Source organism: Thunnus maccoyii, chromosome 10, assembly GCF_910596095.1.
Source record: "Thunnus maccoyii chromosome 10, fThuMac1.1, whole genome shotgun sequence".
NCBI classification, from domain to species: domain Eukaryota; kingdom Metazoa; phylum Chordata; class Actinopteri; order Scombriformes; family Scombridae; genus Thunnus; species Thunnus maccoyii.
The window spans coordinates 18984962-19005255 of NC_056542.1; the positions used below are offsets into that span (position 1 = coordinate 18984962).

The 20294-nt window shown below is 40.7% G+C and overlaps 3 protein-coding genes across 6 annotated transcripts in view; all 3 read right to left on the bottom strand.

Moving 5' to 3' along the window:
* Positions 1–2119, bottom strand: fxyd7 (FXYD domain containing ion transport regulator 7). Its single transcript, XM_042423680.1, has 6 exons — positions 2107–2119; positions 1257–1292; positions 1023–1160; positions 881–917; positions 196–233; positions 1–92 (listed from the first exon to the last, which is right to left on the bottom strand). The coding sequence occupies exons 1-6, from the start codon at positions 2117–2119 to the stop codon at positions 73–75; spliced, it is 282 nt and encodes a 93-aa protein (XP_042279614.1). The 3' UTR covers positions 1–72.
* A 753-nt stretch (positions 2120–2872) lies between these two features.
* On the bottom strand, positions 2873–11841 carry LOC121905649 (FXYD domain-containing ion transport regulator 6-like). 4 transcript variants are annotated; one of them, XM_042424064.1, is made up of 11 exons: positions 11570–11839; positions 10444–10527; positions 9028–9096; positions 8692–8749; positions 6768–6791; positions 6518–6541; positions 4932–5006; positions 3563–3599; positions 3350–3387; positions 3221–3254; positions 2873–3115 (listed from the first exon to the last, which is right to left on the bottom strand). In XM_042424064.1, the coding sequence occupies exons 4-10, from the start codon at positions 8741–8743 to the stop codon at positions 3250–3252; spliced, it is 255 nt and encodes an 84-aa protein (XP_042279998.1). In that variant the 5' UTR covers positions 8744–8749; positions 9028–9096; positions 10444–10527; positions 11570–11839; the 3' UTR covers positions 2873–3115; positions 3221–3249. The 4 variants fall into 4 exon arrangements, with proteins under 4 accessions (XP_042279998.1, XP_042279997.1, XP_042279999.1 ...); XM_042424063.1 differs by lacking the exon at positions 10444–10527; XM_042424065.1 differs by lacking the exons at positions 9028–9096; positions 10444–10527 and having other exon boundaries at positions 11570–11841.
* Positions 11842–12648: 807 nt separating this feature from the next.
* Positions 12649–20294, bottom strand: part of LOC121905451 (IgGFc-binding protein) — a 35119-nt gene continuing 27473 nt past the window's right edge. Inside the window, exons 37-49 of the mRNA XM_042423681.1 lie at positions 20050–20249; positions 19562–19703; positions 19141–19469; positions 18436–19015; positions 17731–18329; positions 16776–17343; positions 16061–16659; positions 15381–15948; positions 15086–15285; positions 14515–14895; positions 14092–14378; positions 13169–13216; positions 12649–13073 (exon numbers count right to left, since the gene is read on the bottom strand). Coding sequence (XP_042279615.1) covers positions 13207–13216; positions 14092–14378; positions 14515–14895; positions 15086–15285; positions 15381–15948; positions 16061–16659; positions 16776–17343; positions 17731–18329; positions 18436–19015; positions 19141–19469; positions 19562–19703; positions 20050–20249 — 4463 coding nt within the window. The 3' untranslated portion in view covers positions 12649–13073; positions 13169–13206. The remainder of the gene's footprint in view (positions 13074–13168; positions 13217–14091; positions 14379–14514; positions 14896–15085; positions 15286–15380; positions 15949–16060; positions 16660–16775; positions 17344–17730; positions 18330–18435; positions 19016–19140; positions 19470–19561; positions 19704–20049; positions 20250–20294) is intronic.

Here is a 20294-nt window from a genome sequence, read left to right on the forward strand (position 1 = left end):
CATGTGTGAATTCGCTGTTGTGGTTCCTGTGATGACCGTCCCTCTCTCTCTTTCAAGCACATATAATATTTTCTATACGGTTTGAGGAGGTACTGTGAAAAGAAAAAAAATTAAATCAGAGAAAGTTACAATAAGAAAACAAACATGATTGCATTTAATGACCGTTAAAGGTTCACTGCAGTAAAGTAAACTTACCTTCTGTCTTTGGAATTTGGGTACCAGATGAGCTGGAACTACAAACAGAAGAAAGGAAGGAAATAAGTACATATATTTTTTTCAGTTTATCAAGATTAGTTATTAGAAAATATAATAGTGCAGTTTGAAAACTGTGCCCATGAGTTGCATTTGACCAGGTTCCGAAAGCAGTTAAAGCCACAGGGTTCTGAGGGAATTGAGGTTTAAACGTACAGACCATTATGCAAATAGTTTTTTTGTCCTGTTCAAACAGCAGCTCTTTTCTTTCTTCTCGTCTTGCCATACAAGCGGCATGCAATCAGCTGAGAATATTCAGTATACTGCCCGCTCACTACCAACACATGAGGAGTGTGATACTTACATTTAGTAACATTTTTCAGGCGCAATCTCTGACATAAAGAGAACATCAAAACACTATTGGTGTGTCATTAGTTACACAAAGTTCTGGTTAAAACTCTTTCATGTGTTGGAAGTGTGTTTTGGGTTGTGTATGCAGAACAAGGAAGGGGCATTTAGAAAAAAGGCATCAAGGGCAGGGATAAGGAGTGCTGTGGGAAACTCAGTTTTAGTCACAGAGCAATACTGAAAAACATATTTTTCCACACTGGTTGGGTATTTCCTTCCAAAGTCAAATTCATACAGCATGCACAGGCGGATCATCCACTATGCCTTGCACAACTCTTACTTGGATGAGGATTTTACACATTTTGTGAATTTTTTACCTGTTTGAGGAATGATAAATTAGTTACAAAATTAAAGGTGCTTATGTATAAAGCGTGATAAATCCTCTGTATTCAAGGTTTATGTAAAGTAAAGTCTAAACTTACTCAGGGCTATTACAATGCCAGAGACAAACATAATAATAGCAAGGACAACCCCTGTGGTCCGCAATGTCTCATAATCTACAAGAGACAAAACCAAATGGCACTTAAACCACAAACGGATGAACTGGGGTTTATCATGAACTTAAAGCAGACTGTAGTAAAAACAACATACAACATTTTATATATTAAGCATTGTGCTTTTGATTTTTTAAAATTGGCACATTGTGTAAATCTTACCATAATCAAAGTCACTTTGGTCTGGAAACACTGATTCTGTAAAGAAAGAAATGTGTTGAGTTCAGCACAAAGGACAGCAATAAGCTTTATGGGTGTGTGTTCAATTCAGCACCATGGACAGCAGGGTTTGCAGCCCTCCACATCTGCAGGCTTGGCTCCAAACTCCTCGGGAAATTTTTTTTTTTCACTGAGAGGTGCTCAATGCAGCATCTTTGCTCAGCAGAAAAAGATGCACCACAAAAAAGTGGGTTAAGAGCCAGCAGCAGGATACAGAGCTATCAATCATCACAGCAGAAAAGAAAATAAGAAAGCTTAAGTAGTAAAGAGAGTTTGGAGCAACAGTTTCAGGGGCCACACGAAATGACAGCATTGTTTAAGCAATCTAATCTTGATCAGTGAGTTATTTTGCAGATATAAAGCTGTTGCAGGCTGCAGCCTGTGCCAGCTATCAGGGCGTCAATAATGCGGTTTCATGTTGCTGAACCTTCACTCCCAAGTGGCTGAGCCTACAGTTTTTATTTCTTCCCAGCGTTTTCCCTCTGCATCAAAGACAGTTTAAAAACAAGTGCATCCCGATGGTGAGTTTACTGAAGAACTACCAGAGATGTAACATTGAGCAATGCACCTGCAGTTTTGGCTCTTGGCACTGTAGCAACAATGCATCTGATCAATTAAGTGCAAAAAGATGGGTATGGAAGTAAAAATAATTCCATAATTGTTTTTGATAATAAAACAATTCATTGTGTGGACACATAATGAATAACTAAACAAGTATAACTCAGAAAATCTGTAGTTTACAACTATGTTACACCCACAAAACATCCTGTAAAAGATGAAAAAACAAACTAACCTGTGGTGGACATTGCTGCACTGTAGAGATGTACAAGAGCTCTGTCTCGTCAAAAACTGAGCTGGTTGCTGGGTTGCAGTAGAGTGGAAATGAAAGGAGGTAGCTCGACAGGACAGAAGGCAGAGCTGCTTTGTCAACCTTCAGTGTAAACTTAGCAGAGACCCTCTGGTGGCGACAGCGAAACACTGCATCCACTTATGCGAGTGGTGCAACCCGAGGTACTTCCCCATAGCAGGGAGGGGGGAGGGGGATAGGGAAGAATTGCAAATTTCTGAAAATGCTGTGCATGGTGTTTTTTGCTCCACCATCCCTCACAGTTTCTTACTAACCATGCTGATAATTTTCTATTTTTTGCTTTAGAAATATGGGCTTTGCATGCTCAAAATGCACCAGTTTCTATCTCATGTGTTGGCATTTTTGCAGTGCAATGTTACTGCAACTCCAGGGAGAAAATACAGCCTTCACATGCAGCTTTTACTTTCATGTGGGCTGCCAGAGTCACTATGGTGGAAAATCTACCAGTAAACAGAAGTGAAAACAGATATAGATAAAATTAAGTGTAATTTTTAAAGACATTTCTCTTAGAACTGCATATTGCAGCACATAAATCATTCACTCTCACTGCTGGTGGTTACTACTGCATGTGTAACTGAACTGTCTGCAGTGTCAGCAGAAGCAGTAGTGCAGTAGTGGGCTGTTCCCTGGCTGACTACAAAGTGGAGACAATATGGAATAATGGTGCATAGACAAAACAAGACAAAAGAAAGATTTTCACGTATTTTTATTATTGTGCATCAATCTGACAGTCAAAAAAATATAAATTTCAACCACACTATTTCTATCATATAAAGGTGGCAGATTATGTAACAGTTATTGGTGATAAAAACATTAAAAAAAGGGGAAAAAAGGAGCACAGTAACATTTTGAGTTTGAAGGAAGCTTCATGAAGAGATTGTCCTCAGCTCTGATCAAGGTATTTGCTGCCACCTAATGGCAACAGTCAGTAATACTGTGGAAAAGAGGGTTGAGAGACTATTTGTTTATTTGCTCTGAAACAATTTCCGTCTGCATCTTATCATCAGCAAAAGATTAACAGATATTTCAAGGTACTTACTGGAAATCCACTGCTCCTTGTCTCTGGATCTAAGCTGTGGAAAAAGATTCAGACTGCTGTTTTGTAAAATTTTGATAGACATTAAACATTCCTATTTATCATCATTTTTGAAGAAAGAAAAATATTTACCCTTTGGAGCACCTGATTCCACATCAGGACCCTTGGACCTGGAGACAATTAACAGTAAAATAATGAGACACTTTTTGCAATTTTACTATTACATGCACAATTAAAAGTGCCTGTACAGCAAAGTGTGTAAAACCTGGACACATTTTCTTTATTTTACATACCAAAATTCTTTTCAGATGAACCGTTTTACAGATAAGGATTATCTTGACTTACCTCGACTTATCACTCTTCGAACAGGTACATTTTCGGGCTGTTTTTGGAAAAAGAAGACAAAAGTTATATGGGCCTAAAATTGGCACTACTAAAGGGACTCATAAAATTTAATAAAAGGATGTATGCAGCTGTAAGGGGCAGCGATGTACTCCTAACCTCCCCTGTAGCACTTACAGAGTAAACAGTAACATACTTCTGCCACTGGATGTTTTGACTAAGAACTTGCTAGAATAGTTGGTATAGCCTGCAAAACAGCAGAGTAATCCCAGACCAGGAAAGTGACCCACATACCCTCAGTGCTAAGAATAAAGCTGTGAGCATCTAGAAAGTTAACACTAATCCTTTATTCACTCGCTTTGACACTGGGAGGCGCCAAAGGATGCCTTTTGGCCGCCAAGGAGTCTTTTTGTATTCCACATGCAGTATTTTAAAGGCCAAATGATAAGCTTCCAGGCTCTGCTTGCTTTTATGTTCCATTTTATGCAGTGCTTTTATGACTTTTCCCTTTTTCTCTTTTATTATCTTTTTCATTCATGCTAATATACACTGTAGGTTTTTTATGTTGACTTCATGGTGTCTTAGCAAGCTAAAGATTTAATGATTTTGCTATTGCATAAACCCCAAATAACAAATACAACAATGAATATTCCAATACAAAAACTACTGTATTTGTGAAATATAAACCTGAGTTAACCAGCAACAAAATGCCTCTGTCCCACAGAGATGTAAGCAGATGTCAATAAGCATAACTGCTAGAAAACATGAATAACTTTGATTAAACTGTTGTCTGCTGTAAATCTGTGTATTATAAATCAATTGTAATCCAATTTATGAGAGATAGTAGGCTCTGTTCCTTTCAATTCTGGCAATGTGACAAGCCTTCGGGTTTACATTTATTGTGCCTTTAAAAGCCAATTAATTAATTCAATTATAATTTCACCAGCCCGTTTATCAGAGTGCAGTTAGGAATCCACTCTATTCTTGATTAAGCGAAACAGAGAGAAAGTGTGGCAGGATGTGTTGGTCCCAATGAATTATTAATTGGTTGGTTTTGGTTACAGAGCTGGGCTAGTACTGGCAGTAACAGCATGTGCTGGCAGGTAGGAGGAGGAAGCTTTGGAAGGACTGTGAGTGAAGAAAAGGGATAAGGTATAAAGGGCAAATTGCTGTGAAAGACAGAGCATGAGCGTGTTGCGTGCTAAGATTGTGCAAGAAACATCAGTGTGCCTCCCTTCAAGTCAAACAGAAACCTGTTTGTTTTGCACCACCTTATGAATTTGGATCACTGTGTGGTTATCTTGCACATATAAGGATCAAAGTGTGGTGACACTGACACTCGGCTGTGTGCTTAAGGTGGTCAAACACTTACTGACAATGAGGGCGATGCCCAAGAGGAACAGTACCACTGCGAAAACTAGGCCACCGATTCTCAGAGATTCGTAATCTGAAATGAAAAAGAAATTACATATTTATATTGCTTGCAGAAGTGCATAATAAATTATGAACTTACAGACTAAACCTGTGTCAAAATCTATCACACAAAGTTCTCAGTTACAAAATATTTTAAATTCAAAAGCCCTCAGGGCCCTTTTGTGATGCCTTTAACCACACTTAGATTCAAAAGCAACATTGCAGAAATATTCTACAGCCCCCTAATGGTCATGTTGGGAGGCCAAAAATTCCTGTGAGCTGCAGTCACCAAAACTGTAAACACCATTTTTTCTGTGTAGATAGCTTTCCCAATAAGGCTGGAAACATGGTGCAGAAGAAATCTGACTTGTAAAATTGTTGAGAATCACAAAAAGGAAGTAAATGTCTGAATGCAGGCAGCAATCAGTGTGGGGCAACATCTGTCTGTTTTATATCTGGTGAGTTATTATGAGCAGGTAATCCTATAGCTTTCCAACTTTAATACTATCTGAGAAAAGTTAAGTAGAGTAGGTAGAGTCACAGTTTTGTTTATGTGGATTTAACAAGTGTTATGTAGCCTAATGAATCAGCGAAATGCCAACTACCTGCAGCCATTAGCATGGCCACAGCAAAGGAACATGAATATTTTTTTCTGAATTAATCAAATAAAGGTCATGTTTTAAAACGAGTTATGGAGAACTTATATGGGTGGAAAATGTTTTTTTTCTTTCTTAGTGCTTTCTTCTACCGTACATCCACCCCTTAAAATGAAACACTGTCTATTTGAGACCCCTTGTCACAGGTTATGGCCTTGGTGTGGAGATGAGTTGCTTTATATCAACTAATAAGTGACTTTTAACTCTCAGGTTGTTTAATTAAAAAAAGCTGTATTATTTTTGTCTTCATTAGATGGCGACAGTGGAGAGATGTCAGGAAATGAGGAACAGAGAGATACAAACAAGTTCCCCAGACAGATTTTACCCAGTTACGCTGCTGTCCACAGTTGCATCCAAGGTTGCTTAATTTGAAGGATTTTTAGAGGCCTGAAGAGATGAAAGCCACCAGTATTTCACAAGAAAAAGGAAAACATTTGAGGAAAGTCAGACAAAAATAAACATAATTTTGAGTAACAGAAATGTTTCTTTTTCTTTATCCCTGTAAATATCTTAGATTTAGACATCCAGGTTGAGAACCATTGCTGATGGGGCATTGATGATGGTTGGAATGGTACAATACGGGAAAAGAGAAAGAAATTGAAGTATAACAAGTCCACAACTGCTGGTAGGTACTCATAAAATATCACTGCAGATGTTGAGTCATTCTATGCCATTTGGTGCATTGGACAGACTCAAAAACAGGACTACAGCACAGAGGACAGAATTAGAAGTATTAGCAGTGGGACTCTAGAAGCTGGGTCTTGAGGTGAAAGTTTTCCATCCCTTGTGGAAAAAACAAGTGGAAAAAGCAAACTCAACTCGACCTTCCAGATGTTTCCTGTAGCGGGTCAGCCATTAAAAAGACAACGTTCATCTGCTCAAAACTCACCGTAATGAAAAGCACTGTCGTAGTCTGGTAGGAGAGAACAGAGACAGGCCACAAATGAGAAGCAGATTTACTCACTGACACACTTCAGAGAGTACTCGTGAGATGACAGCTATTCAGCAGCTTTAGGGCCAGAGTCACTCATCTAGTCATTAGCCAGTTTGGTTTCAACACCAATTTATATGCAAGCTAAAATGAGTATGCAGCTTATCTTAATTGGACTTTTCTAAGCTTCTGTTCAAATAATACCCACCTTTGTCATCATCTGCTGCTGAAGCTGTGGAGAAAAATGAGCAAAATCATTAGTCTTTATGAGACAGTCACCTGGTGGTGTAAATGCAAGTCAGCAAATGGCTACATTGATGGTAGTGAGGCAAATCAACTCTCAAGAGAGGGCACTCTACCCTCAAAGCCTAACTTGTACTTATGTGAAAGTGTATGTACTGTGTTAGAATAATCTCATAAGGAGTAATACCTTATGAATAATGAATTTGCTACAAAAGTTTCTCACACTCTTGCTGTGTGTTTGTCAAGAAAGGGGAAAATACATGTGCCGCTTGCTTCTTCCATTCCCAAAAGATTAAAATCCATCAACTAAGACATCAGAAAGTCTTCAGAAAAGTTATTGTAATACAAATGTGCATGCAAACTGTATGATTCCACTCTCCATACCTTTGTTTGCCTAAAACATATTCAGTTTATTGCTCTGATCTGTGGTAATCTGCGTCATGTCAGTGACGTGGGAAAGTAGAGACCCCTCTCTGCTCTGTCACGTCTCTCTGTTCCCACGTGGAAAAACATGTTGGCTCTTATCATGTTATGCTCACGTCTTTGAAAACAACATATTGTATTGTTTTTGGTAACAAGCCGCTAACTCAACCGCTATTTCTCCCTGATGTCAAGTGACATCAAGAAAACAACCAGAATATTTAATTTAAGAGACAACTTGACTTGGTATGATCATAAAGAGACAAAGCAGACATTGTTTATATGACCACCGGTGTTTGGCGTAACCATGGAGTCGCAAACTGCAAGGTTTCATAAACACTTTTCTACTTGTGCATCATTAATAAGTTATTTTTACAGCTCTCATTAAAACATTCAACAGGCTGTGAACAGCGTTTTAAATGTCAGCCAAGACTGGTATTTCTGTTTATGTGCAGCCTTTGACAGCTGGTTGTTGAATGCAGTAAAATGGTAACCTATGAAGTCATTTCCATAGACATAAAGTGTAAGTAGACATGAAGTGTAGGTTTGCTTATTCCAATTTATTCCAACATCTCATCAACATACACTTGGCTGTTAAAAGCTGAGAGATTTTTCTGACACCCAGTTAAAGAATCCTGTCATTGATGGACACTTTGAACTCTTACAGATGAGTATGATACAGTTGAAACCCTGAACTCGATAATATTTTATACAGTCAGTTGCATCCCGGTTAAGTAAGTATTAGAGCGGTGGAGTTTACTTTGATCTCAATAGCAGCCAGTAAATATTAATGTTAGTCTCTTCTATGATGCAAAAAACATCTCGGTAAAATATTGGTGCTGACAAGCAAGAAATAAAGTCTGACTTAAACAGACCTAAGAGTCAGAGAAGATAAAAAACCTTAGTGCCGGCAAATCTGCTTAACATCAAGCTCAACTGATGGCATGCAGGGTGCTCAGAGAAAAGAACCAAGGACCAAGAACTGTAATAACAATGGAAAACTTTGCAGCAGCCTCAAGAAATGATTACTCAAACTGCAGTGTAAGGAAACATCTACACTATTTTGATATGTCATTTTCTCATGGCAAAATACTGACATAAAATGATATAAATGGAAAATATTAAATGTAAATTATGCTGAAAGCAGTACCTCTGCATGGCTAACAGTAAGACAAGGCATTTTAAACACATTTGACTATAAAGAGCGCATGGCAGGCAACAATACCAAATAAATGAGCAGCGTAAATCAAATGTCCATGCACTGCCAGTGACCACTCTAATGCAGGAAACTTACCTAACATTTCCCTGCCAAATGCTGATCCTGTTATACAGACACATCAGCTTGTTTAGCATGGAGGAGCTTAGAACAAACCCAAACTAAAGCAGCTGTGGAACTACACATTCAATTTGAATAAAAAAGGAAGGGGGGCAGTGTAAAGCTACTGAATGTTTAGTGACAAGATGCTCACCGAGTGCAGGAGCCAGCCAGGAGCTGAATGCCACCAACACCACAAGATCCATTTGTACCTGTGGATAAGAAACAAACAGGCACAAATATTAAGAGCATAATAGTAATAAATGTCCTCATCTGATCATGCAGAAGTGATGTGCTCATATTTTGAGTCATTGTTGTTGCATGAGGGGAATACACTGGACAGGAAGTTGAGGCTTTTTTTTTTTTTTTTAAATGTGATTTCCAGATAAACTTTGTAATTTACTCACTCCCTCCAGACTAAAATAACTCGGAAACTTTAACTGCCCTGCTAACAGAGAGGGGCTTGTTTTCCAAGTCTTCAGCAACTCACCTCTAATACCTCACAGAACGACGAAACAGCCAGCCCAGAAAATGTTTAGGGTGCTTAGTTTTTTGTTTCCTAGAAGAGATCAGAAATGGGAGAACATGCTTTATTTATCATCTTTCTTATGAGCATTAAACTGCACTTTAAAGTGATATTGTTTAAGGGGTACTGAGAAAGGCTGAGACATCCTGACTGTTGATCCTTTGCATAGGTCAAGCTCCAAAAACACTGGATTCTACATTTCTCACAACTGTCAACTGTTTTGTAAATTAATTAATTCTTGTTTTTTAAGAAGAAAATGCAAAAATTATCTGCTTCCAGCTTCTTAATTGTGAATATTTTCTGGTTTCTTTAGTTATCTGTAAGAGTAAACTGAATATCAGTGATTGACATTTTTCACCATTTTCTGACATTTTAACTATGTAAATGTTCAATCAACAAAATAATCAACAGATTAATCCAGTGGTTCTCAAATGGGGTCAGGGCACCCCCAGGGGTCCTTGAGGAGGTTCCGCAGGATCCCCAGCAAAAGGGGTAATAACTTATTTTCACTATAATTCCATCTATAAGTAACACAATGACAGAATGTATGACTATTTTGGTCGTGGATTAAGAGATAATAAAAATAATACTTAGTTGTAGCCTAGTTGACATCATTGGGTTATATTTTTAAACCTTGGAGTGCTCCATCCAGAGCCACAGAAGATATTATGCAACAATTTATTTCAGGCTGAGTAGTATTGTACTCCTTGTGATGAGTAAACTGAATTTCATGAGTAAAATTGATGAACTGCTCTTTTAATGTAAATTTGAGAGATTTTTTAAATGCCTTGTATTGTTAGTAGGGACACAAAGCTCCATGTTTGGCTAGACACTACATATAAGTATCACTTAATTTATCAGAATGTGTGTCTTAATAGTATGGCCTCCTGATTTTGGGTAAGAGAAGAGGGTCTATTTCAGGCTCAGCACCTCAGAACATGGGCTTGGCGGTACAAGGCAAGGCTGGTGTTGAGTTGCATTTGATATTTGGTCAGTGGGTTTGGAGTCATTGCTGCGCCATCTACTTTACACATGGAGCATGAACTTATGACATGACCCTCTTGGGGCTGTTTTTCTGTCTATATAACATCCATGACATTCTTTGAGATTCTCTTACACCCATATGTTTATATATGTTCCACAACCAGACTCCCACTCATGACTCGATGCAGGAGTTGCAGAAGGCCCACAATTTAAGGACACAGCATGGCCAGAGGGCACACTGGTTGCAGTTTTGTTTGTTTCAAAGGCACTTTATGCCAACAATCCCCAAGAAATGACAACAAAAATGTAATGCAGGTACACACAGCTTTAGCTCCACTTGCAGAAAATATAAAGCCATGGAATAAAATGTTTTGCATTGCAAAGATCAAAGCCTACGTTAGCAGAGCCAAAGTTTCCCTCCTTGGCCCAGAGCTCTGATGAGGATTCATGCATGACTGGAGTGGGGGTGTGAACATGGAGCTGGAGTGGAGAGAAATGAACACTTCAGCCCTGGGAGCAGGATTAACAACAAAGGCCTGCCAATCAGGTTTAATCAAACAAATACAGTGTGAGTTATTCTAACAAGAACCAATCCAATAATCTTGTTTGTTAGCCTTCTGAGTGATGTAGAGGTATATAATGGGGATACAGTGAAGGAGCCAATAGAGCAACACTTTAAAAAATTAATTAGCATGGATTATAATAAAGTGGGATTAACATGGACAGTTTTTAATTACATAAAAAAGAGCTTGCTTATGTACAACCTTATAGACAAGCCCATTATAGGTGTATTCACACATATTATTTCTATATATTGCAAGTAAATACTTCAGATTTCAGTTTATGTCTCCCCCAAACATTTATTTTTACGAGGTTGTAGGTTAATTGAGTCTAAAACTGTTTTTAATTAACACTACAAAGAACAAAGATGGGACATGGACCTATTGATAACTGGAAATTAGCCTAATGTGCATGAGACACACTCCAAAATTCAAATTTGTCGAGACTGAATTGATGCAGACAACAGTGGCCAGTTTTTAAATAGCGACTCCTTTTCTAGTTTGTTGGCTGCAGTGTCGCTGCTGGCAGAGTGAAGTGTGACACTAAACTCCATTGAACTTCTCAGATGGCGTAGCGGGATGTCACCACGCCAGCAAAATATAAATGGAAAATTCTTTCACATACTGATCATACATAAGAAGAAAAAACACGTTACTCGTGTGCATTAAAGTTTGTGAAAGCTGCATGGCCGGATTGATGGCTTAGTGTAGCTCATTAAGTGGTCACGTGTTTACACAGGCATTTAGATGGAAGTTGGGGGTTGGAAGCAGTGTTTGAGAAACCGGCTAAAAAAAAAAAAAAACAATAATAAAACCTCTGCAAGAGGAAACACAATGGCTTGTAAATGTTAGGCTGCAGGTTTAAGGAGTCTGAACTCACATTTCAAACCGCAGTGTAAAAGTATTCCTGGAAATGCATTCATTTCAGAGGAGCGTTAATGTGGACCATTAAATGAACTTACCGTCTATCAGCCTCCTAGAAACTCCTAGACTTTCTCTCCGCCCAGTGAGCTTTGCTAAAGTTTTCTTTCACTTGTAACTGCAGCTAATAAAGCAAAAGTCTCTCTTATGGCTAGCTAAAAATATGAAAAACACTTGTTAGAAAAGAAGTATTCTGTATTGCATTCTGTGGAGACTCTTCTGTCCTTGGTTGCTTCTCTAAGTTAAGGATGTGTGTTCCACTTTGGTCTTGTGTCAGGATTGAGGGAGGGGGAGAGAGAGAGAAAGAGAGAGGGGGGCGGGGTGCTCAACCACTGAAGTTACTCCCAAAAATTACCCTGGGCTGGCCTGCACACAAGGAGAGCTGTAGTGTAGTGCAACACTGTGTGGGAACATTATTCCCATGCAGTTTGGTGCTAGAATTAAAAGTTTAGTTTATTAAATTTATTTATATCAGGCACCATGTACAAAATACATTAATCTCAAAGAGGAAAGATGCTTTGTACCAGATGTAGCCTCTAGCTTATTTCTGTCTGTAGTCCCTGCAAAACATGATTTCAGAGTGAACGGTAAATCATGCCCCTAAATCTAACACAAGCAGCATCGAACAGTGAGCTTGTTGTACTGTGGTGTAATTTACAGGCTTTGGAGAGTGGCTCAGTGTACTGCAACTGAAAGCATAAACACTGGTGTGCTTTCATAGACAGCACAGTCTGTTAGTGAGATACAGTCACCTCTCAGCTATATGAAAACTGTCTTCCCAAGGTCTCTTCCACACCAAACTGCCAGATTCCCCCATCTGTGATATTCCACTAGCAAATACAGAGCTGAGTGGACAAAGCTTTGTTGGCAGCAGGTCCTCTCTCAATTGTGGTGAAGTCAGAACTATGATATATAGGGTGAGGCACTGTTGTGGTATTAGATAGCTAGAAGACATTTGTGGAATTTTGTTATTGCACTGCTTTCTTTTTGTCTTCTACGCCAGGGACCTTTAGTACAGAAAGCCGAGACGTCACATTTACTCTGGATTCTTTCACCAGCTGTGGTAGATGCAGAAGAAACCACACAGACATTAACCATGTAAGAGTCATGCACTTTTAATTTAAGTTGACATACAGAAAGTTCTCTGGAGGTTTTGGCAAAGTAGACAGTAAATTTGCTCAGATGCAAACTTGGGCACACAGTGTAAAGAAAGGCTAATTATTGGTCAGAACAGTAAGGAGAACACATTTTGTAAAACACACATTTTTTAAACTAAGCCCCTATATTAAGAAGGTATAAGACTTGTGACTGTTCCTCAGTCTCAGCTGAGCTTTGTGGAGGGGAGATCACATAATTCCTTCTCCACTAGATGGAGATGTTGGTCAAGAATGAGCTAGATTTTTCTACTACTCCAATGTGAACAATAGAGGACCAGACCACTAGTTAACCAAAACCATTTCAAGAATTAGGAGGAAGTACAGAGGTATATGAATGAGACTAATGGCTGTAAGCATTCAGCTGAAAGACTTCTCGTTCTTCTTCATCCTGGAAAATGGGGGCAAAAAGCATACATGTAGGTGGCATTGTTTCATTTGCAAGGAAAACAAAGTTCAATGTTTTAGCAGGGAACAAGTTTTTACCCGTACAGATGCTTTCTATCACCACAGAAGCAGCATCTCTACAGGCCACTGAAATGAAAAAAAAGAAAAAACTGCAGTTAAAGGGCACTGGAGCAAAGTAAAGGCATGTTCTCTCGGGCAGAACAGAGATGAGAAGCAACACTTCGGAACATTGCATTTTTAAAGGCATATGTAAACACTCTGGAGCAACACTGATTCTTAGTGGTATTTTGTTGTGTTGTTTAGAGTCTGGTGATGACAAAAAGCCTGCAAAAAAGACAACTAGATTGCATGAAGAGTGGAAGGGGGGTGCACAAAACTCAATTCTCTAAGGTACTGACTTAAGGCTTGAACACAGAACTAAAGATGAGGGCTGAAATTAATATTGCACCCAGATGAGTCTTAAGTGTCCTTGGATGACAAGCAGTGATTGGATTGCAAGCTTGGTAGCTTTTGATGGCCATGCCCGTCAGCCTCACCTGCTTTTTAATCAGTAATTACCATAGGGGATTCTCTGGCATTTCTTAATTAAATTGGACCAAATGCAATTAAAAACCACACTCTCATTCCTTTAAAAGGGCTCGGTGGAGTCCTTGTTTAGTTCTTGCTGTTACGAGAATAAGCAGTTGAATGGTCATAGCACTGTCCCATCTCTCGCTGATCTGTACTTGATTATTTCAGTGGTCAAATTAAGTTTGTAGTTTGCATAATAAAGGGCAAGATAGAGTTCAAGATTAAAACTTCTTCCATAAGTAGAATTGAAGGTTAAAAGCGTAGACGAGGAGGCAAAGTTGTTAACATCAGGAGTTGGAGAGCAGTGTGATGAGAGCATGTATATCCCATGGTGAAGAAGAGGACTATAATCATCATGGCACTAAATATTGCAACACTTTTCTTCCTATTACATTCCTACAGATGAAATCCTATACCTTTTAAATACTCACCATCTAGAAAAGTCCCCAGCGCTCCAGGAGCCAACAACCACAGACACCTCAGTGGTGGTTTTCCCATCTGCTGTTGTCAAATCATCTTTAGAGTTGTTATTGAAGTTGCCACAGGCACCACACATTTTACCGGACAGGCTGCTGTCAATAATGACAGTGACCTCCTTTGAAATTGAGTAGGTGACCCTCACAGCAGATGCCCTCTCGATGATTACAGACCTATCTGATATTTGGACAGACACTTCACTTGTCGCTTTGCTGGGAAGAGATACTTTCCTGCCGTTTATCTGGATAACATAAATAAGGGGAGAGAAGAGGAAAAACAAAACCCTTTAAGACAAAATAAAAGCAGTGAATTAGACAACTAAAAAAACGTGCCAATCAATTTAATCACCAAAAAGTTCATGTTTTAACACTTCTCACCCAGGTCACATGCTGGCTGTTCACAGTGACGGTGGTGTCCTTGAAGAACACATACACAGTGGCAACAGAGGGAGATGCCCCTTTACTGCAGAGCCTGACGTCTACAACTACACGGAACCACAGCTTAGCCGTCTCATCACACAGAGATGCAACTTCAAATGCTCCGAGAGCTGCTATTGCTCCAGACATGCCATCAAAGGAGGTGAAGTGGGCATCATGGCTGACGCTGCAGTGGCCTCGTTTGACTTGGCAGCCTCTGACCCCCTCTCTTACACCACAAACCTCCCCGCTAGCACAGGACAGCTTTTCACACTTCACCATCCCTGAGGCCTGGCACACACACTTGGATGTACAGTCTTTGTCCACAAGCGCCTCGCCCACCTGGAAACGTAAATTGTGTGCTAAAATCATTTGTCTTCCAGGCAAGTGAATAGAATGTGCTACATCTCTATTATGTGTAAATGCAATGAAAATAGAAAATATTATCATTTTTATATGCTGATGGTGTTTTTTTCATGACTAATTTTCAATTATAGCTCAGTTACAAAATAAAAACTGAACACAGTTTTACCCTCAGATATCTGTCATTGTACACACAACCACAGCTGTTGAAGGGAACACATTGGATGCCATCAAAAACAAAGCCGTCATCACATTGGCATCCCTCAAAGCAGCTTTCAGAACAGGAAACTGGGTTGATAAAGCTGGCACAGGCCCCACGACAGGTGTCAGCACACACCTCATAGTGACTGTGCTGAGGGCAGGAAGCAGCTACAAGAGAGAGAGACATTTGTAAGACTTTGTATGAGCATACCAAGACAATTCTTCAGCTATAAATCACAAAAATACTGTTGTGTGTAACTTACGGCAGAAGGAGCTGCTCCTCCAGGGCTGAATTTGAACTCCTTCATTCTGGCAGGCCAAAACGTAGGCCTGGATGCTGTTACACAGAGTATCTTTGTCGCCATCCGTAGCACAAACATCAAACACACAATGAGACACATATGCTGCTGGGTCAATTTTACTGTGGCAGGCTTTGAACAGCCCATTAGGTGCACTCATGATGCCGCAGAAATCTGGTTTTCCATACAAAGTGGCCTTGGCCTCCTCACAGGCTGGACACTGGCCTCCACAGCCACCACACACATTCCCTGGCAGGTCTACCACCCACGCCTTCCCAAAGTCATCAACGTTCTTTGTTTGTTTGCCACCAGGAAGTATGAAGTCATCACCGGAATTCTTGTTGTAGTTGCCGCAAAGACCACACATCTTGCCTTGGTATGTTGACGGAACAATCACCTCAACATAGTAGACAGTGTCATAGAGGACTGTCAGTCCAAAGTCTGTCCGGACAATTATGTTGCGACCTTCCTGGGTGACTCTGAGACGGCCATTATCCAGGGAGAGAGGAAGGTTCAGAAGTTCATCATTCACCTGGACGGAAGAGGAAGGAGAACAGAATCATTGTGAGCAATTTTTGTGAGGAAATAAATAAAAATTGAATTGCAACCACAAAAGTATTTTGGTTAAAAATAGCTGAACTCACAATGACTGTCCATGGCTTTCTCTGCTGGATGTAAATGATATAACCATAGACTGTCACTGCAACTGACTTGGTAACAGCCACTTTTCCATTCCCATACTTTTCATTCCCCTGGGTAACAGTGAATGATGTCAGCTGGCCTTTGTCATCATCACAAACCTTGGCTAATACATAGACACAGGTACCCTGGAAATCAAACCTCCGTCCATCAAAGGAGATGTAATGGGGGTCACCGGAGGCCACACACTTGCCTTGCCCCTCAGGGTGGCAGCCTTTCACTCCGTTTACAAGCTTACAGATCTCCCCTGGACGGCACTTGGCCTTTTGGCAGGACACAGCACCGTTCTCTCCACAGACGCACCGGGCCACACACTCAGTTTCTGGGTAGAAGATGTCTCCTATCCTGTAGTATTGACCATCGTAGGAGCAGCCACAGTCTTTCACAGGCACGCAGGTACCACCACTCAGCAGGTAGCCTTCGTCACATTCACAAGCTTCTGCGCAGGGCCTTTGACATGTGGTAAGGGGGATTAAGCTGGCACAGGTGGCTGGGCAACCCGTGGCACACAGGGTATAATTGCTGTTAGCTGGACACACCATTGCTGTGGGATAGAATGAGAAGAGGGAGAGAGGGACAAGATGAAAGAGATTAAAAATATTACATTTCAAGATGAAAACCAAAATTAGACAAAAAATTTAAACTTATATACAAACTCACGACAGAAGGTATCTGTTCTCCAGGAGTGGATGGTGATTCCCAGGCTCTGACAGGCAGAGACATAGACTCCCACAGCATCACAAACTGATCCGTGGTGACCATGATAATGACAGACATCGTACACACAATCTTTAAGGTAAGAAGCAGGATCTATACGGCTGTGACAATCTCTGAAAGGCCCTGCCTTGTCAGTGATAATACCACAGTACTTCTGGGCCTCGTATACTTTCCTCTGGGACTCTGAACAGGCTTGGCACCATGGCCCCTGGCAGACTGATGAACAGCCTGGTACAACGGCCACCTGCCAGCTCTCCCCCAGCTTGGTTCCATTGGGGGCGGCCTGGCCGTTCCGCATGGTCAAGTCATCTTGGGCTTTTCCATTGTAGTTGCCACACAGACCGCACACCGCTTCTTGGTAGTTGCTGGGCAGAGTAACGCTCACCATGCTACGCCAGTCAAAGGTCACAGTGATACCAGCAACTGTCTTCACTACAGCTGTGAAGCCACTGAGAGACACAACCAGCTCATTATTGTAATCCAGCGGCAGCGAAGCAAGTTGCCCATTGAGCTGAAAAGCAGAAAACGAGAGAGGGAGGAATATTTATAGGAGATTATACATTTAATAATTCTGCGGTCCTTGCTAATCCATTCTAATGTGCAGTTAAATCTTAGTTTAATTAAGTCTGCTTGGATCAAAATTTTAATATGGAATTAAATATATATGCAGAAGAGCATGAGGTATGTCAGAATTAGCACAATGCCATAAGGCATTATCATCCAGTAATTTGAATGAGGCTCAGAGTATCTATCCTGTTTTTATTTTTAATACTGTTACTACATGCAGTGTCCCATTTCTTTTTTCTCCAAAAATCTGCATAAAAACAAGTGTCAGATTACTCTTTCAGTCTCTTATCAAATCACACCTATGCTTCACGTTGTCCATATTTATACTTACCAGGACTTTGTTGGGGTATTCTCTGCTGATGGTGAGGGTGATGTCATATATGGAGAATTTGACCGTCCTTGTGTAGGATACTGCCTTGCTTCCCCGGTGGTCATTCTGCACAGTCACCTTGAATGGCACTAGCCCAGGCTGCTGAGAGCACAGTCCAACCAGCTGATATACACATGTGCCCTGGAAGTCAAACCAGTGCCCATCAAAGGTTCGGTAATGTGGGTCACCTGAGGCTGTGCATATGGCGTGACTTATGGGTCGACAGGCACGCTCCCCATCCACTACGGTGCACCTCTCTTTGGTAGAGCAGGAAGCCTCACGGCATGTCACCATGCCAAGGGTCGTATCACACTCGCAGAGGCGACCGCAAGCCTCATCAGCCCAGAAGCGCTGTCCTGGCTTGTAGTAGCGGCCCTGATAGGAGCAGCCGCATGTTTTAGCAGGCACACAGACACCAGCGCTGAGGACATAACCCTTATCACACACACAGGTCTCCACACAGGCACCTGTGCAGGTCTGCTTTCTATCAGGAAACGGGCAGGATGGCTGGCATGGACTTGCACAGGCTTCATAGTGGCTATGACGCTGACAGTTCATTGCTGGGTAAAAATAAAATTCACAGTCATTAACCAAAAAATAAAAACTTAAACATTTGATTAAAATCTTTGATTTAAATGAATAAATGAGCTTGTCATAAATACTCACGGCAGCCAAACTTTTTCCTCCAGTCCTTAATTATTACCCCTCCCTCACGACACTGCTCACTGTAGGAGGCCAACGCCTGGCACAGCATCTTCTTGTCTCCCTTATTCAAACACACATCATACACACAGCTGTTCATAAAGGACTGGGGGTCCAATTTTCCATGACATTCCTTGAACACACTGTTGGTCTTGGCTGTAAGGGCCCCACAGAAGGCCTCAGTCTCATAGAGCTTGCGATGGTTATCGTCACAGGTAGGACAGTTTTTCTTACACGTGTCCCAGCAAGGATGGTCCTCGTCCTGTTCAGGTGTTTGCCAGCTCTTGCCCCACTCTATTACTGAGGAGACAGCTTTGCCTTCTGGATTGTAGAGCTCATCACCGGCGTTACCGTTGAAGTTTCCACACAGACCACAGACACTGCTGTAGTAGGTGCTGGGCAGCTTAATGAGCAGGTACACGTACCAGTCGTAGGAAACAATTAGGCCAAAGTTTGTCTTCACTACTGCATTGGAACCAGATTGATACACTGACACCTCACCTTCACCCAGTTGTACAGGTAGATTAAGCAGCTCCCCATTCACCTGAAGGACAAAGATCAGGTCATATATATATATATATATATATATATATATATATATATATATACTGTATGTACATACTGAAATATTATGGATCAAACAGATCAGTTAACAAATTCAAATCTTACCGCAACTCGACCAACTTGGTTCTTGCGGATAGTGATGGTGTAACCATAAACAGACACATCTACCTCCCTGACATAGGAAACGGCTGTGTTTCCCCGGTTATCATTCCTCTCAGTGATTGAGAATGGAACTAGACCATCCAGGTTCCCACAGGTCTTTGAGATTATGTATTTGCAGGTGCCCTGGAAGTCATAGCTGTACCCATCAAATGTTTGGTAGTGAGGGTCCCCCCAAGCCCAACAGATGCCTGTGTAGTCAGGGACGCACACAGCTTCCCCCTTCTCAACACGACACTTCTCCTTGACTCGACATTTGGCATCTTTGCAGGGATCTACAGAGGATAAACAAAGGGGCATTTACTCAATTAATACATTAAGAATAGTTAAAATTAGTTAATACAAATATGCAGTATTTGTGTCTTGCCTATGTTGTAGCAAGCCTGGATTCCTTTCTTGACCATGCACTTGGTGCTTTGGGGGCAGGAGTGCTTTTCACAGGCGAGGCCTGTTGCTGCATTACAGGTACATTTTGTTTTACAATCTTCCTCATACACCACTTCACCAGCCTGGGGACACAGAGCACAATCATTATACAAGGGAAAAGAATACACAGTAGTAATAACAGGTTAAAAGTGTTCAATGTAATTTCATAGTTATTCCACTTTATCAAGAAACACAAATTTAGATAATCTGCTAATTATGTCTCAAGAGAAATTCTCAGTGCATATATTAAATATCAAACTGGCTAATGTCCACCACTGTGGTGGCGGAAAAAGCAGCTTTATTTCCTTCAGCGAGAATGTTGTTATCAACTATCAGCATTAAAACAAATGACAAAATTTAAATTGTGCAAAAATATCTCTCTCCTCTCTTAATATTATTGTATAATAAATGTTTGGTGTTGAGCTGTACCTTGTAAGTTTTTCCATTATCATAACAGCCACACTCAGTATCCTTTACACATGTCTGCCCATTGTATAAGAAGCCAGTATCACATTCACAGCCCTCCATGCAGCTGGGGGAGCATTGGACTATCTCTGTGAGGCCTTGGCAGGCTGCAGAGCAGGCATCTGCGCATGCCTCATAGTGACTGTTGGCTGGGCATTTCATGGCTGAAATAAATTGTCACAAGACAGGGAAAATACATAAGAAACTGT

Excerpts from the sequence above, each read along its gene's own strand:
- fxyd7 (XM_042423680.1), bottom strand. Across the intron at positions 234-880 it reads TGTGTAAAATCCTCATCCAA|TTCCAGCTCATCTGGTACCC; the intron begins GTAAGAGTTGTG and ends TTCTGTTTGTAG. Across the intron at positions 93-195 it reads CCAAATTCCAAAGACAGAAG|TACCTCCTCAAACCGTATAG; the intron begins GTAAGTTTACTT and ends TTCTTTTCACAG.
- LOC121905649 (XM_042424065.1), bottom strand. The coding sequence starts at position 8,743 with ATGGATCTTGTGGTGTTGGTGGCATTCAGCTCCTGGCTGGCTCCTGCA. Across the intron at positions 6,542-6,767 it reads AGCAGCAGATGATGACAAAG|ACTACGACAGTGCTTTTCAT; the intron begins GTGGGTATTATT and ends CTCTCCTACCAG. Across the intron at positions 3,388-3,562 it reads TCGAAGAGTGATAAGTCGAG|GTCCAAGGGTCCTGATGTGG; the intron begins GTAAGTCAAGAT and ends AATTGTCTCCAG.